General features: G+C 42.7%; 1 protein-coding gene across 3 annotated transcripts in view; it reads right to left on the bottom strand.

The window, feature by feature from the left end:
* Positions 1–11854, bottom strand: part of MTMR10 (myotubularin related protein 10) — a 53271-nt gene extending 41417 nt beyond the window's left edge. For all 3 annotated transcript variants that reach the window (XR_012414722.1, XM_005559045.4, XM_073995391.1), the window contains exons 1-2: positions 11407–11854; positions 10745–10805 (exon numbers count right to left, since the gene is read on the bottom strand). Coding sequence is in view for 1 of the 3 variants with exons in the window: in XM_005559045.4 (XP_005559102.3) it covers positions 10745–10805; positions 11407–11466 (121 nt within the window). In the remaining 2 variants the exon portion in view is untranslated. The remainder of the gene's footprint in view (positions 1–10744; positions 10806–11406) is intronic.
* Positions 11855–16013: the final 4159 nt, after the last annotated feature.

Raw genomic sequence — 16013 nt, 5'->3', positions numbered from 1 at the left:
ACCATAAACAAACTGTATTTAGGAGTATAATGCCCTTGGAAAGCCCTTCTTCTCTAGAAGTCAGATTCTTCTACTGATGCACAAATGTTAACGTATCAAAGCCCACAAATGCAGTGAGAATGAGACAAAGAAAAGGAGGAGAATATACTTAATGGGTCCAAGGGATGGTAAACCATGGCCCACAGGTCAAATACAAAACCTTGTTTTTGTAAATAAAATTTTAGTAAGACATAGCCATAATCATTCGTTCATGTGCCATCTATAGCTGCTTTCACAGGACAAAGACTTGAGTACTTGAAACAAATACCTTATGGTCCGCAGAGCCTAGAACATTTACTGCACTTCAAAGAAAAGGTTTGCTGATCCCTGTGTTAAAGATGGTTACTAAAGTGACAACTCTTAAGATTATCTGAAACAAGGCTTAGAAGATACAACTGGGCATGTCCCATCTGAAAGGTGAGAAGTGAAGCACCTGAAAAGCAGATGTTTTTGATGTGCAATGTTGTAGCCATTTCAAAGAGCTCTGGAGGACCACTCACAGGAGGGATGAGGACAGACAACCTTCCTGCTAGAATGTGTCCATGCGAGTCAAGTCAAAAGATCCCGTTCTCACCAATGAGCCACAGCACTCAGCAGAAAGTAAACATGGAAGCCAGGTTTAACTGCTGTACTGCCCACACTCCATCAACAAAAAGCAAAAGCAAGAATCTGGAAATGAACTCCGAGGGGCTAGAGTCTGAGACAGCAGAATGAACTCAGGCTTGCCTTAATAAATATACAAATAGAGATGCAGTAACAGACGTGTGTGCACCTGGGTCGGTACATGTGTGTATGTTTTCTAGCTCTGCCCTCTGAAAGGGCTACAAGCAGTGACACTCCAGCAACAACATGCACACTCAGTGCCCCAGATCTTGCTTTTAAAATACTATTTTCCAATAAAAAGAACTAGGACTCTTTAGAGAAATGGCTGATTCCAAGGCTGGGGCAGGGGAAACAGAAGATGAGTCTGTAGACTCCAGTAATGCCAGGATACCAGAAAATAAGGAAGTGGGGCTGAAAAAAAACGAATGGGGACAGCATTTCCAAAGGATACAAGAGCCAACATGAAAGAACTTCCAATGGCCAAAGCTGGAACAATCTGAGCAACAAAAGAAGTAACACAAATGCCAGATTAGAAAGTAAATTAAAAAGTATCTGTGAATCCACACTGTTGTAAACAGATGACTGAATAATAAATAAATACATGGGGGAGAAGAGACAAATCTTCCTTACAGAAGAATTCCAATTACTAAATGCAGGAGGAGTAAGGGAAACAAAATCATGATTAGAACATTAAAGATCAAGAAACTGTCATGGATTGACTCAATGACTGCTGTGTGCAATATGCATTGATGAATGCTAAATTCAGAGAGCCAAACTTTAAGGAGAAACAGGTTATTTGTATAAGCACAAGGCTATCTTCCCAAAAGTATTTACTAATTACTGTGGTAGTTTTAAGGTATGCCCACAAATTCGTGATTCTCCTCCCTCCAGGAAGTGGAGCTTAATTCCCAATCCCCTGAACGTGGGCTGGACTTAGTGATTTGCTTCTAACAAACATTATGGAAAAGGAAAAAGTCACTTTCTAGAGGAGAAACCTGACAGATACCACTTTAAACTGAAGTGATCAAGGTTAACATCACCAATAACCAATCATGTTGATGTCTTGTGCCTGCTCACATGGCACAAGACCTCTGTGGGTCTTTCCCGAAATCCATAACCTCTGCTTAATCAAAAGAAAACATCAGACAAATCCAAACCAGGAGACGTACTATAAGACACTATCTGAACAATAAAAGTGTCAAGGTTTTGTTGGGGAATCTGAGGAAAGGGTATCCACAGATTCTTCTGTTATTTGCAACTTTTCTCTAAGTCTGAAATTACGTCTACATTTTTAAAAGTCAATTTGATGACGTTTCTAGGGGGTGACTTGTTAGAACAGAAATCTAGTCATTATAAAATTATTCCTTTTGTATTAGTATATTTCTATGTTTAAAGAGCTTTAATATGTATTATTTGAGGCAAAATAAAAATCTCATTCACGCCTGTAATCCTAGCACTTTGGGAGGCTGAGGCAGGCGGATCACTTGATGTCAGGAGTTCGAAACCACCCTGGCCAACATGGTGAAAGCCCGTCTCTACTAAAAATACAAAAAATTAGCTGGGCCTGGTGGTGCGCACCTGTAATCCCAGCTACTCAAGAGGCTGAGGCAGGAGAATTGCTCGAACTCAGGAGTTGGAGTTGCACTGAGGGGAGATCACACCACTGCACTCCAGCCTGGGTGACAGAGCGAGACTCCATCTAAAAAAAAAAAAGTCTAATTCAATAGAAGAAAACACGTCAAGGTCTTGAAAGACGAGATTAAAAAGCTGTCACAGACTGAGACACTGAGAATAAGGAGACACGACAACTAAATGCTATGTAGTATCCTGGATGTAAACCTGAAATAGGTAAAGAATATTTGTGAAACTAGGGAAATGTGAATAAAACTAGGCAAATGTGAATAAAACCTGCAGTTTAGCTAATAGCATCGTTAGCTTCTTAGGTGAGCTAAATTGACCAAAGTTACATAAGCTATTAACATTAGCGGAAGCTGGCTGAAGAGTTCACATTAACTCTATGCTCTTTTGTACAACTCTTACAAATTCAAATTCATTCCAAAATAAAACTACTAAAGAAAAATATAAACAAGGGACACAACATTAACAACAGCCAAAAAAAAAAAAAGTGAAAGAAGGACTCTCTGGGCCAGAGTCTTTGGGTCTTTTAAGCGTCACACAGCCTTTTCTTACAGAATGGAATGGAAATGAGTCCTTGGAAAGGAGCAAAGAACAGAAGTACAGAGGGATACAGGGGAAGAAGAAAGAAAAGAAGGGCACTTCTGAGGATATGCTACAATTGGGTCTTCCTATTACGGTAAGTGTCAAGTTAGTGACATGAGTTTTATTTGATAATGCTAAATTTTGTTCACGCAGAACCAGTCTTTAAAATATTTGGGTCATGTAGCACAGCTGTCTGCTCACATGTATTTGCTCATAATTAAAAAAAAAAAAAAAAAAAGGAATGCTGAAGAGGAGCTGTCACAAGCTCCTGCCACGCACTGAAACACTGTGGACCAGAAAACTAGCTTATAACTAGCTTATACCCAGGGAAGAAAAAGAAGACACAAAGTGGCCTCTTCCCAGACAGGATACATAAAAAGAAGGTGCTGAGACTGCTCTTGTTCACATGTTAAATTAGTGACCTTGAAGAGAAAACTCTTAATAAAAGCCTCAAAGTTCTAGAGGACCTGAAGTTTTCAGGGAGACTATATGCTGTGCTTTTTATGCAGTAAAACGGTGCTGTGCCAGAGACGGCTGGCTGGCCTGATTGTGCGAACCCACCAGACTCATCTCTCCCAGCTCTGTGCTATGCCATCAGCCACGGTGGGACCATTTACACCACCAAGCACTTCCCAGGATGCCACAAGGAAGCCTCAAGAAGATAGAAAAAGCAGGAAATTAGCTTCAGTGTGCGGTAAGCAAAAACTTCTAAATTAGAAGATGATGAGCCAAGGGTTTCTACCACCACCTGGGAAGAAATCAAGAAATCCAAGTTTATTTTCTCAAGACCCCTTCATCTGTAAATATAAATGAGAAGGCAAATGTAATTACAGTTAATAAACCTCCAAATGATATGGCTAGGAAAGTTTTTAACTCCCTGAGGACCTCAAAACCATGTTGTATTATCTTTCCTAACACCTTATATATTTAGAAATTCAGCACATGTTTGATGGATAGAAATAATGTTTCCCATACATTTTAGCTTGGAACACAGTTTAAGGCAAAGTCTCACAGCACATGTGGCTAATTAACCAGTGGGATGTGCAGAGGCCAAAAGCATAACTTAACTTGGGCTTTTCACAGTAGGGTGACTGCCCCAGTTTGCCTGGGACAGAGTGGTTTCCCTGTGATGTGGTACTTTTAGCACTAAAACCAGGGCAGTCTCAAGTAAACTGGGACAAGCTGGTCACCCTAGCTTTAGGTAAATTCAGGAATTAAAGTGGCTCAAAAGTTATTACAGGAAATTGAAACTGTGGAAGATAAACACAAAATCTTTAATGCTGGTACTAACACACAATATAAAAAAGCAAGTACCATATCCAGTGAGTAGCACTCAGGATGGGGCAGGAGGAAGGGTATACTGCAGATCTCAGGAAAAATTGTAGAATGAAATCTTGAAGGAAGAAGAGCATTGAGATAGCAGAGAATGTGTGATAATAAATAGTAACAAGGTCCTAAATAAGGAATAAGGCATCTGGCAGAGACCAGGGAACCAGCCTGATTGAAGTTGAGAAATGAAGTCAGTGAGGTACAGTGTTAACAAATTACAAGGTTAAAGAATTTGGATTTTATCCTGCTTAAGTAGGATTTTATTTATGGAGGTTCATGAATGGTACTAATAAGGATAGTGAGGAGTTTGGAGGGGTAACAAAATGCTGGCCTAAGGTACTGCAGCAGAAGCCTAAGGAATGGACAGCTCCAAACATTCCTAAGGCTCTATGGGTAAGGTATAAAGCTAACGCTAAGATAGTACAGTTACACTGTTCACTGTTCTGAGGGTGTGTTACAAGTCCTTTGGTCTTTCAAAAACAATGTATTCATAAATTAAAATACTACAAAAACCAGTCTACAATCATCTATGAAGCCTACCTACGAAAAAGAATCACATAAAACACCTAAAAGATAAAGTCTTTGCCTTTAACAAATTCACAATCCAACTGAGGAAATAAGACGTACGGTGACGCAGAAAAAAGAACAGTATGGGCCAGTGAGCATGTAAAAAATAAACAAGACATCTATACAACAATGGCTGTTTTCATTTCCCAGATGGCCCGTGGTTGTATGCTTTTCTGATCTGATTACAAAGGACTCTGACAATCAGTGCATTCACTATCTAATAATCTCAAGAAAGAAAGTGCTGTGAGCACCGTAGATGGGAACAGGGAAAGAACTGAGCCGATGCACAGCCTCAGCGCTCAGCTCAGCTTGACTTCTCAACGGGCATTCAAGATTTAGAGCACAAGCATTTGTTTCCGGAGATCTTTCTGACACCCCTGCCCTACCCCAAATCTGGCTTAGGTGACTTTCCTCTGAGCTTTCACTACCTTTTCTCTCCTCTACTGAAGCATCTCCCCAGTGAACTGAAACTGTCTAAGAACAGGATCCCATCTCTTCCGCATTTTACCCTTCTGCCAAACTGCATCAAGCACACACTCAATACCTGCAGAACAAATTCATTATTGTTAGTCTTGGCATTTCAACTCTTCTCTTTTAAAAAAGAGCATGCCCTGGGATGAGAAGACGGCAAAGGCCATCAAGCCCCACTCACTGCAAATCTTAAGTCCTCAATACAAAGCTGCTGGCATTTCACCAGCCTCTGCTTCGGCACAGCCAGCAACAGGAAGTCCACTGCCTCCCCAAGACATTCCATTTTCTGGCAGCTGAAATTATCTGAAAGTTCTTCCTCAAGCTGGGTCAAAATCTGTCACCATTGTGAAAAGGGCAAAGACAAGGACAGGGCTCTTTTCACCTCACTAGAGAACTCCCTCTAGGCTGACATCCAATCTACTCCCCAACAGTTCCAAAGCACAAATCTGTACCCTAGTGCCACCAGTGCAGCCAGGCGGGCTGTGCTGCTGAGCAGTTAGTGTCACAGTCTGGGAGCCAGACACAGAACTCTGGCTCTGCCTTGCTAGCTGTGTGACACTGGGCAAGTTACTTAACCTCTGCAAACTATAGTTTTCACATCTGTCAAATGGAGATAAACTGGTATCCTAGCTTACAAGGCTGTTATGAGGATTAACCTGTAAGCTATATTAGTTAAGGATCTTAGTTCAAAGTATGTTCAGAAACATGCCTGGTAACAGCTTAGCAAAAGGAAGAATACAAGGCTTTTGTGTCAGCTGGACTGCAAGACAATGAAACCCAGGGACTTCAACACATTAGTATACTCCCTTGGAGTTCTTCACTCTTCAACAGATTCTTCTGGAACTGCGGCCACTTGCAGCAATACCAAAGAGCACCTCTTCCCTTAGTACCAACCTGACTATCCAGAGGCAGACCTCTGTTCATGCTTGCAGTCCAGGGTGGGTTATTATCCTTGCTGGCCACACTGGAACCCAAGGTTGGGTGTAGTTAGTTAGGGCAGGATAATTTGTCAAAAGGAGGAGGATGCATTTTTCAGAGGATGGTGGAAGGCGGCTGGGTGTGGTGGCTCACGGCTGTAATCCCAACACTTTGGGAGACCGAGGTGAGCCAACTACTTGAGCCCAGGAGTTCAAGACCAGCCTGGGCAATACAGTTGGACCCCATCTCCACAAAAAATACAAAAATTAGCCAGGTGCGGTGGCACACGTCTGTAGTCCTAGCTACTTGGGAGGCTGAGGTGTGAGGATCACTTGAGCCCAGGAGGTTGAAGCTGCAGTAAGCCGTGATCACACCACTAAAGTCCAAATTGGGTGACAGAGTGAAACTCCGTTTCAAAACACACACACAAAAATGGCGGAAGTACTCCCAGGCAGACAAAATAATTAATGTTCTCTGTGTGAGTGCTCACAAAACTGTATCTATAGTATTATAATAATCTTATCTTATAGGTTCTAGTTTAGATTCCAAAAATCAGGTATAGTGCAAAACTAATTTAAAGGACCAATATAGAGTTTTTAACCTTTTAATTTTGTTAACTTAAAAACTTTTTTAAAGCTACAGCTATTATCACCAACATTTAACAAAAAAATATCTATTCCAAGTAGGTTAGAACATAATCTCAGAATAAAAGACAATCTTTAAATAAAATAAATTTAGCTTTATTAAAGAAAGCTGCACTTTTCTTAATTTTCTCATTTTGACCAAGGGCTGGTAAAAACTTCATCCAAATCTGATACCAGGCCCTGGCTGGAATCTGGGAACCAGTGATCCAGGTCACAGTCTTCTACCTTGTCAACAGGCAGCTTAGAGCTCATCCCAGGCCTTTCTGCAATACAGGCACACGACACCTCCAGCACTCTCCCTATCCAGGACAGATCTGGCACCCAGGAGATACTCACATCCTCACCGAACCGATCCACCAGTCCAGCAGCTAAACAGGGCACAGTCTGGCATTACATGCTCTTAACAAATACATGCTGGAACACAAACATATACACACACACACACTTTAAAAGTCAAACTCAATTTTCAAGTATTGGAGTGATTTTACACATATACAATATAATCACTGAAAGAATGAAATTCACATAATGAAAGGAAGATAAAGAGAAAGCCTACACAAAAGCTTACTACTTCAACAGAGTACTCTATTTCAATTCCAGGCTCAGACATAAATCTCTTGAAATGTCTAGCATAAAATAACACAGTCTTCCCTTTACTCTTAAATCTGAAAGTCAGTCTGTGTGTGTGCATGGCTAAGGTAACAGTTTAAGCCAGGTGGTCTGAGGGGTCCTTTCGTTCAGTCACTCAGTAAACATCTCAGTGTTTATCGCATTTCTGCACCTTGTGAGGCATCAGGGCCACAAAGTTGAAGTAGGCACAATATCCATCTCAAAGAGTTTCATGAATCAGGAAAGCTGAAAATTACTAACATAAACCACAATCTAAATTAAATTACTAGTCATTTTCTTCTGTTTTCTTTACTTAATAAAAGATGAGGATCATTTTGAATTTAGCCTTAAGTTCCAACAGTGCACATGGTGACCACGCGCAAATAAACAACTGATTTTGTGTTCTAATTTTCATCTGCTTATTGAATTAAAAGTTCAAACTTTGGGCAACCGAAGTAGGATACCCTTGGACCCAAGGCATTATGCCAAAGCAAAGCATGCAATACCATCTCTCTAGACAATTACTTTTTTTAATTTAAAAAAAAATTTTTTTAGTTCTGGGATACATGTGCAGAATGTGCAGGTTTGTCACATAGGTATACACGTGCCATGCTGGTTTGCTGCACCTATCAGCCCAGTCATCTAGGTTTTAAGCCGTGCATGCATTAGGTATTTGTCCTAATGCTTTCCCTCCCCTCACCTCCCACCCCCCACTCCCCACCCCCCGACAGGCCCCGGTGTGTGATGTTCCCCTCCCTGTGTCCATGTTGAACAATAACTTCTGTGTCCCTGTATATAGCCAAAGGTGATGTGGCCAGGTTTTCTACTGATTTCTGATAGTAACAAAGGCAAGAACTGTATTATTCACTCCCTCTTAGTAAAAGCCCTAGCCTAGTCTAGGTCTTCAGATCACCAATACTTCAGTTACTTTCCACTTGCCTTCCAGATTTCATGGGTAGAGCAGTAGGCTGCAGGCCAACAAAGAGCAAATGGTGGCAGTGAGAGATGTGACAGGCAAGGTGAAGCAGGAAACAGAGACCACAACATGGTGGCCAGACAGAACACAGCCAGGATGGGTGCAAGAAGGCCAGAATGAGAGGGTAAGAACAGAAGGGGAGAGGAAGGAGGCAAAAGACATCCTAATTCAGGACTGGCTAAATGTTGGGTAAGAATAAATCAGGTACAAACAGAATGCTGGGTGATAGAGCCGTCATGTATGCTTGTACAGATTTCAGCTATGATTTGGCTGCCAATGCAATAAAAATTAACACAAGTCAGAGAATTTCTTAATGGGCAACTAAAAAGTTCAGACTTAGTGTTACACCTCTTTTAGAATTTTTCTAAAAACAATTCGGATTTAGCTGCCATTTCTGGGACAAGAAAAGCATAGTCAGAAACTGGGTTTACAATTTCCCCAGAAAACTCTGACTTTTAGTAATTTTATAAAATTGATAAGCCTCAGTGAGAAAGTTCTTCAAGTTTATGCATACTTAGTAACACCTTTTATTAGCATATATCTTAAATTTAAAAACTAATTTTTAAAAACTGGCCAGGTGCAGTGGCTCATGCCTATAATCCCAGCACTTTGGGAGGCCAAGGTGGGTGGATCACCTGAGCGCGGGAGTTCAAGACCAGCCTGGCCAACATGGAGAAACCCCATCTCCACTAAAAATACAAAAAATTAGCCAGGTGTGGTGGTGGGTTCCTGTAATCCCAGCTACTTAGGAGGCAGAAGCAGGAGAATTGCTTGAACCTGGGAGGCAGAGATTGCAATGAGCCGAGATCGCGCCACTGCACTCCAGCCTGGGTAAGAGTGAGACTCAGTCTTCAAAAAAAAAAAAAAAAAAAAAATTAAAAAATTTTTTAAAAAGTAAAAAACAAGCACTGGCATTTACAGTTAAGACCATGTTGTTTCTGAGTGTGAAATCATAGTATGCAGAGTGGAGGAATCAAAGCCTAAGAATCAGGCCTGTTGAGAGTAAAGGAAGTCAAAGTTCAATAGCTCACAGGCACTCATTCAAAATGAGTACTGTTTTTCATCTCTGCTTTTTAAATGCTAGCTCAAAGTGACTAACACTAAAACCGAGCGCACACGGAGCAAGGGTTACTTAGTATTTCTACTGTTCACTCTGAGGAAGAGTACAAATGATTAATTAGCACACACTGTGGAGTGAAAAGCACTAACAAAATCAAGGGAAAAGATTTATGACTCCCATAGTAAAGTTTAAGAAACACTTTTTAAGAGTTAGCATCTATCATATGGAACCAAAGTTTGGTGTTTTTAATATTTTGTCCCTATACAATATTTAAAATTTTAAAGTTTCCACATTTGTTCAATTTTTACCTACAAAATTCTAATTATTTTACTAGATTTGGCTTTAAGTAATGAGTCAGATTTTACAATGTTCATAGTAGCCACACAAACTAGTATTTGATTTCAGGTCTAAAACAGGCTTTCCTAAGTATCTGGCTACTTCCCCCTAATAATCGCATTAAACAACCGACTTTTCCTAATTATTATACAACTGTTATACAATTCTAAACGCCATACCAATATTTTCTATGCTCTAAAACAGACTCCTTTCTGCCACCAATCCCTACTTCTATCTCTAAGGTCACCCATAGTAAATTTTGTTCGACAGCAGTGATTCTCTATTGTGAGATTTTTGTCCCCCAGAGGCCGGGGACAAAAAAAAAAAAAAATTGGCAATGACTAGAGGCATTTTGGTGTGGTAACTAGGTCGCAACTAGGTGGTGGGGAATAAGGGTACTACTACTGGCATCTAGTGGGTGGAGACCATCTTTGCTGCTATACAAAGGGCAGCCTGCCCCTCCAACTATGAATTATCTGGCCCCAAATGTCAATTAAGTGTCTCTGCTGGGAAAAGCCTACTTCTAAACTGAAACAAGCAAATTTGCAAATACAGCTGACAACTTCAAAAAACAATTGCCAAGCAAGTAATTCAAAGTTCACCGAGCTCTGTTATTTGTATAGAGACAGAAACATAATAAAGGCCTCTTTTTATACTATCAAAATGCATTAAAATGATTTGACTATTAACCATTAATGCCATAAGTGGCAGACAAACACGTAAGCAAAGAGTACTTTTACTACCCAAGCAATTAAACATATACGTATTTTCAAAAAGAAATTCAGGAGACAAAAAAGGAAATGAGGTAATGACATTCTTGACAGTTCCATTTTCTCCTCTCAGTCACTAGATTTTTAACTGGAGAAAGTTTAATGAGAGAAGGGAAGTTAACCACATGATACTAGTCGGCAGAACAATCTTAGACCAAAATACATTGCTAAAGTATCTGCTAAAATTCTAACTAACGTTTACCTGGCAAAAGGACTGGCTCCAGTTTTTTAATCTTCGGTTCCGAACTGATCTTATCGTCAGTCTGAAATACATGAGCAAAATAAATCAAAATCTCAATACCCCCACCCTCCGTAAAACGCTACAGCAAATGTTTTCTAAGTGATGACACAGGCGAAAGACACATAGCCCCCATTTAAATTCTTTCACATATTAACTGAGCTCTTTTAAAGATCTGCTCATTATCGACTTGGAAGCCTGATAATAAAAATTACTTAAACGGCCAGTGTCGCTTCCAGGTGTTCACATTTATGACAGACGGTTAACCACCTCGACCAGTGACCCCAAGCGCTGCAATCACGCTGGCGGTCATAGGAGGGACGGTCGACGGGTTGGAAACTAAAGAAAACCCCAGCTCCCAAGGCTCCCCTGGGTCTCAGCACTCGGTAAAACTACGGAGGACGGACTTCGGGCAGAGAATGGCTGCAGAAGAGTTTTACAAGTTTTCGCCGAGCCAGTGGGGCTCCCGAGAAGGCGCATTTCGCGGCGCCGGGAACCAGGCAGCCGCGCGGCTGAGGGCAGGGAGACGCGCGCAGCCTCCCGGGGTCCTCCAGTTCCCGGGGGTCGGCCTGGAGGCTCCACGGAAGCGCCGAGGAGAGAGGCGCTCGCGGGGAGGGGTTGTTTACCTGGGGCGGCGGCAGGAGGTAGGACCTGAAGGTGGGTCTGGGCGGCTTGAGGGAGAACATGGTGCCGCCGCCTCTTCGCTCTGTTCCCGTCGCGGGTCAGCTGCAGCGCCGACGCCTCCAGGCGTAAAGCTCTCAGTGCGGCCGCCCAGGCCCCTTCTGCGGCCAGCCGAGCCGGGCTGACTGACGGGCGGGGACACGGCGCAGCGCCCGCCCGAGCGGGGAGGGGCCGGGCACAGCCAGACCGACGCGGGCGCCGGGGCTCATCCCCGGAAGGGGCCCGGTGCCCCGCCCCGAGAGACGGCGCGCGCAGGGCCGCGGCCCGCCGCTCCCGGGCCGTAGCCCGTGCTAGTGCCGGAACGCAGGGGTGGCGCCGGGTGCCCGCTGGCGGGCCCTCAGCCCGGGCGCCGCTGGGAGCGGAGCCCGGCAGCCATCTCGAGAGCGCGGCCTCAGGAGGGTGCTCCTACGGCAGCCCGCAGGGGTCAGACGGCCCGTGGGGGCCTACGGCGGCCTGCGGGGGCCACGGCGGCAGCGGTAGGCGGCCTGGGACGGCGGCGCGGGGCATCTTCTGGCCGTACTGCAGTCCTGGGACAGTTCCCATGACTTACACATGGGCCGACTTCGCCCTCCGGCCCGGGCGAGCTCAGGGAGGAGCCCAGGGCAGGGGAAGGGGACTTGGGTCCAGGGGTTAGGCGGTCACCCCGTCTGCGCCCAGTATGCGAGGAACCGGCACTGGGAAAGTGGGCCGGTGCCGCCAAGCACAGGTCACTTCTGAGCTCTTACCGTAATTCAGACTGGAGCAGACTTTGGTGGGAGGGGGCTAGTGGTGTTACATTTTGGTGATTCTATGACTTGAGACTAGGTCCTTCTTATACCTTGAAGAATCAAACCCCAATCCAGCACTTTCTGATTCATGTCACAGGGAAGCTCCCATGTAGCCCTATCAGTCACAGTCATACTGATGAGTGTTACTCACAGGAACATTTAACAATTTACATAAAGATTCAGAAAGTTATTCTTTTTCTGAAAATGATTTATCCTGGATATAGAACCCTACTGATCTTTCAGGTTAACATGTTTGAATTCCACTCTGCCCAGGAACCATAACCATAACTATTTTTTAAAGAGTCAGGGTCTCACACCATCGCCTGGGCTGAAGTGCACTGGCATGATCAGGGCTCACTGCTGCCTTGACCTCCTGGGCTCAAGTGATCCTCCTGCCTCAGCCTCTCAAGTAGCTAGGACTATGGGCATGAGGCACCGTGCCTGGCCATAACTGTATTTTAAAATGTTAGTTCCATTGGATTCGAAGTGTTAAAATCACTGTCGTGCACACTTTTAAAAAAATTTTTATGGATATGCTGTTATTCCTCTATATTCAATGGATATTTTCTACAAATACTCTTCAAGCAATCATTGGCTTTTTCTTTACACTTAAATGACTCTGTGCTTTGGGTTTTTCTGTACAGGTTTTCTTAGGATCTGCAACTCTAATATGCGACCATACAACAGAAAAGTGGAAAAAGTCTATTTCCAGATTTATTATTGTCTTAACATTTCCCAGATATCTAGTTGTATTAGTCTGCTCAGACTGCCGTAACAAAATACCACAGGTTGATGGCTTAAAGAGCAGACATTAATTTCTCACAATTCTGGAGTATGGAAGTCCAAGATCAAGGTGTTGGCAAGGTAGGGATCTGCCTGACTTGTGGCAGGCAGACAGGCGAGGGCTCTCTGATTTGCAGATGGCTGCCATCTCACCGTGTGCTCACACTGTGCGCGGAGGGTATGTAACAAGCTCTCTGGGATCTCTTGGTGTCTCTTCTTGTAAGGACGCTAATCCTATCAGATTAGAGCCCCACTCTTATTACCTTATTCAGCCTTAATTACCTACTAAAATCTCCAAATATAGCCATACTAGGGGTTAGGGTTTCAACGTTAGCATTTTGGAAGAACATAATTCAGTCCATAGAAGTAGTTTTATAACCTCTTCTCAGACCCTGATGCCCTTGACTACGCTGTATGTTTGGTGTTATTGCCTACCCCCTGCTTTTGGCTCTAATGTCACTATTTTGTCCTGCTTCACCCATTTTTCTGTTTTTGTTTATTTGTTGTTTGTTTTTTTGTTTTGTTTTGTTACAGATGGAGTCTCGCTCTGTCACCCAAACTGGAATGCAGTGGCGCAATCATGGCTCACTGCAATCTCCGCCTCCCGGGTTCAAGCGAGTCTCCTGCCTCAGCCTCCCAAGTAGCTGGGATTACCGGTGTCCACCACCACACCTGGCTAATTTTTGCATTTTTTTAGTAGAGATGGGGTTTCACCATGTTGGCCAGGCTGGTCTCAAACTCCTGACCTCAGGTGAACTGCTGGACTCAGCCTCCCATCACCCATTTTTCTGACTACACCTTTGTTTCCATTATTGGATCTTCTATTATTGGGAATGGCAGCATTCTCTCAAGATCACTTCCTTTTCCCTATCAAGAGAAAATAAAGCTAACATTTCTTGAATACCGATCAGGTGCTAGGAACTTTATATATTCATTCAGCACTCATTCAGTGAACTAGTGAATTTGTATTGAGTACTAACATTGTGCCAAGCATTATTCCAGACACTAAGACAAAGTTTCTACTTTCATGGCATTTTCATTCTTGGTAGAAAGTTAAAAAATTAATATATAGCATATCAGGCGGTAATGAGTGCTGTGAAGAAAAATAAAATGTAACGAGAGAAAGGTGGTTCCATTTTTCAATGGGGAGTTGGATATGGTCAGGGAAGGACTTTCTGATTGTAGGACATTTGAGCAGAGACAAAAGGAGTGAGGGAACAATCCAAGTAGACGTGAGGAGGATGAGCATTTTGGACAGAGAAGATTAGCCGTGCAAATGCCTTGAGGTGAGTGCCTTCGAGGGGTATTTGAGGCCAGTGTGGCTAAAGAGCCTAATGTAGTCAGGGAGGAGGGCAGAGGGAAACACAGGCCAGATCACAGAGGTCCCAAATGTTGAGAATATTTTACAAGGTTTTGAGGTAAGAGTGATATAATCTGACTTGTGTTTTAAAATAATCATTTTGACTGCTGTAGTGTGCAGCATGGTGGCCTTTGGAAGACCAGTTGGGGCCTGTTATAATAGTCCAGATAAGAGAAGGTGATGGTGGTAGCAGTGGAAGTGGTTAGAAGTGGTTATACATAATGTCTGCAAAATGAGGCCATTGCTTGACTATATGGTCTTTTAAGATGACTGCTAAGTAATTTAAGAGATCTGTTTCTTGAGGGAGAATTGTGGAAAGATGACAGCAGCAGCATACTTTTTGAATCTCTGCATAAAAGCAGACAAAGCAACTATCTGGCAAAACCAAAACCCAAGGACAACATCTTTAACAAATCCAAATGAAATGGTATCCCCTTGATCTCAAAAATATAAACGCATGGGAACAAACCAATAGCAGTAATATTGCAATAGTAAGTAATAAGACCCATGTGGTATCAACATAGAGAATCAATGAAGCATCTGGAGAACCCCAAAATAGCTGAAAGGTATTCCCTGGAAGGTCCAGCCAGTCAAGTTGAGAACAGCAGCAGAAACAGGAAAGGGTATTTGCCTTCTCTAAAAACATAAGAATGCAGGAGGCTCCTGGTAAAGTGTGGAGGGGCTGGAGAAACTAATCTACTAGACTTCCTTCCAGGATGGAGACCTACACTGATGGCAAACTGTTGGGCATGGAAACAATTGAGCAAAATAGAGACAATAGAGAGAAAGGAAAAAGAAGTTCTAGATAAAAATGGAAGACTAGGAAATCTCCAAATGTAAGCCAAGTTTTAAAATTAAAAAACAAAAAACAAAAAAACCCACAACAATATGCAGTAAAAACAGAAGTGCTCTCTGAAGTTAGAAAAACTGGGCCAGGCTCAGTGGCTTATGCCTGTAATCCCAGCACTTTGGGAGGCCAAGGCAGGCGAATCACGAGGTCAGGAGATCCAGACCATCCTGGCTAACATGGTGAAACCCCGTCTCTACTAAAAATAGAAAAAATTAGCTGGGCGTGGTGGCGGGCACCTGTAGTCCCAGCTACTCGGGAGGCTGAGGCAGGAGAATGGTGTGAACCCGGGAGGCAGAGCTTACAGTGAGCCGAGATCATCACTCCAGCCTGGGTGACAAAGCAAGACTCCCAAAAAAATTAAAAAAGAAAAACAAAAGAAGAACCATCCTTAAAACTACCTCCTTCAAAAAGATCAAGAAAACCAATTTCACATAAAAATAATCACATGAAAGTCTGGAAGTCAAATCACATGGAAAATTATTGTAATGAAAGAGAATAAGAGCAGAATATCACTGATACCCACAATAAAAGCACACCAGAAAGGATGCTCACCAAGCAGATAAAAACTAACATCCACTATTTCAAAATGAGCCAAAAGATACTAAGAAAATGATATGAAACATGAAAAGAACTATATAAACCAGAACTAGAAACATTCAAAATGAAATGAATAAATTCAAAATAGAAACCAGAATCTGAAATTAAGAATAAACTAAAAGAAACCCAGGGATGAATAAACACAATTGATTATTCTTTAAGAGAACAGAAGATGAAAAGGAGAAAAATTCTAAA

This window comes from Macaca fascicularis, chromosome 7 (genome assembly GCF_037993035.2).
Source record: "Macaca fascicularis isolate 582-1 chromosome 7, T2T-MFA8v1.1".
Classification (NCBI taxonomy): domain Eukaryota; kingdom Metazoa; phylum Chordata; class Mammalia; order Primates; family Cercopithecidae; genus Macaca; species Macaca fascicularis.
This window is presented reverse-complemented; position numbering and strand designations above follow the sequence as displayed.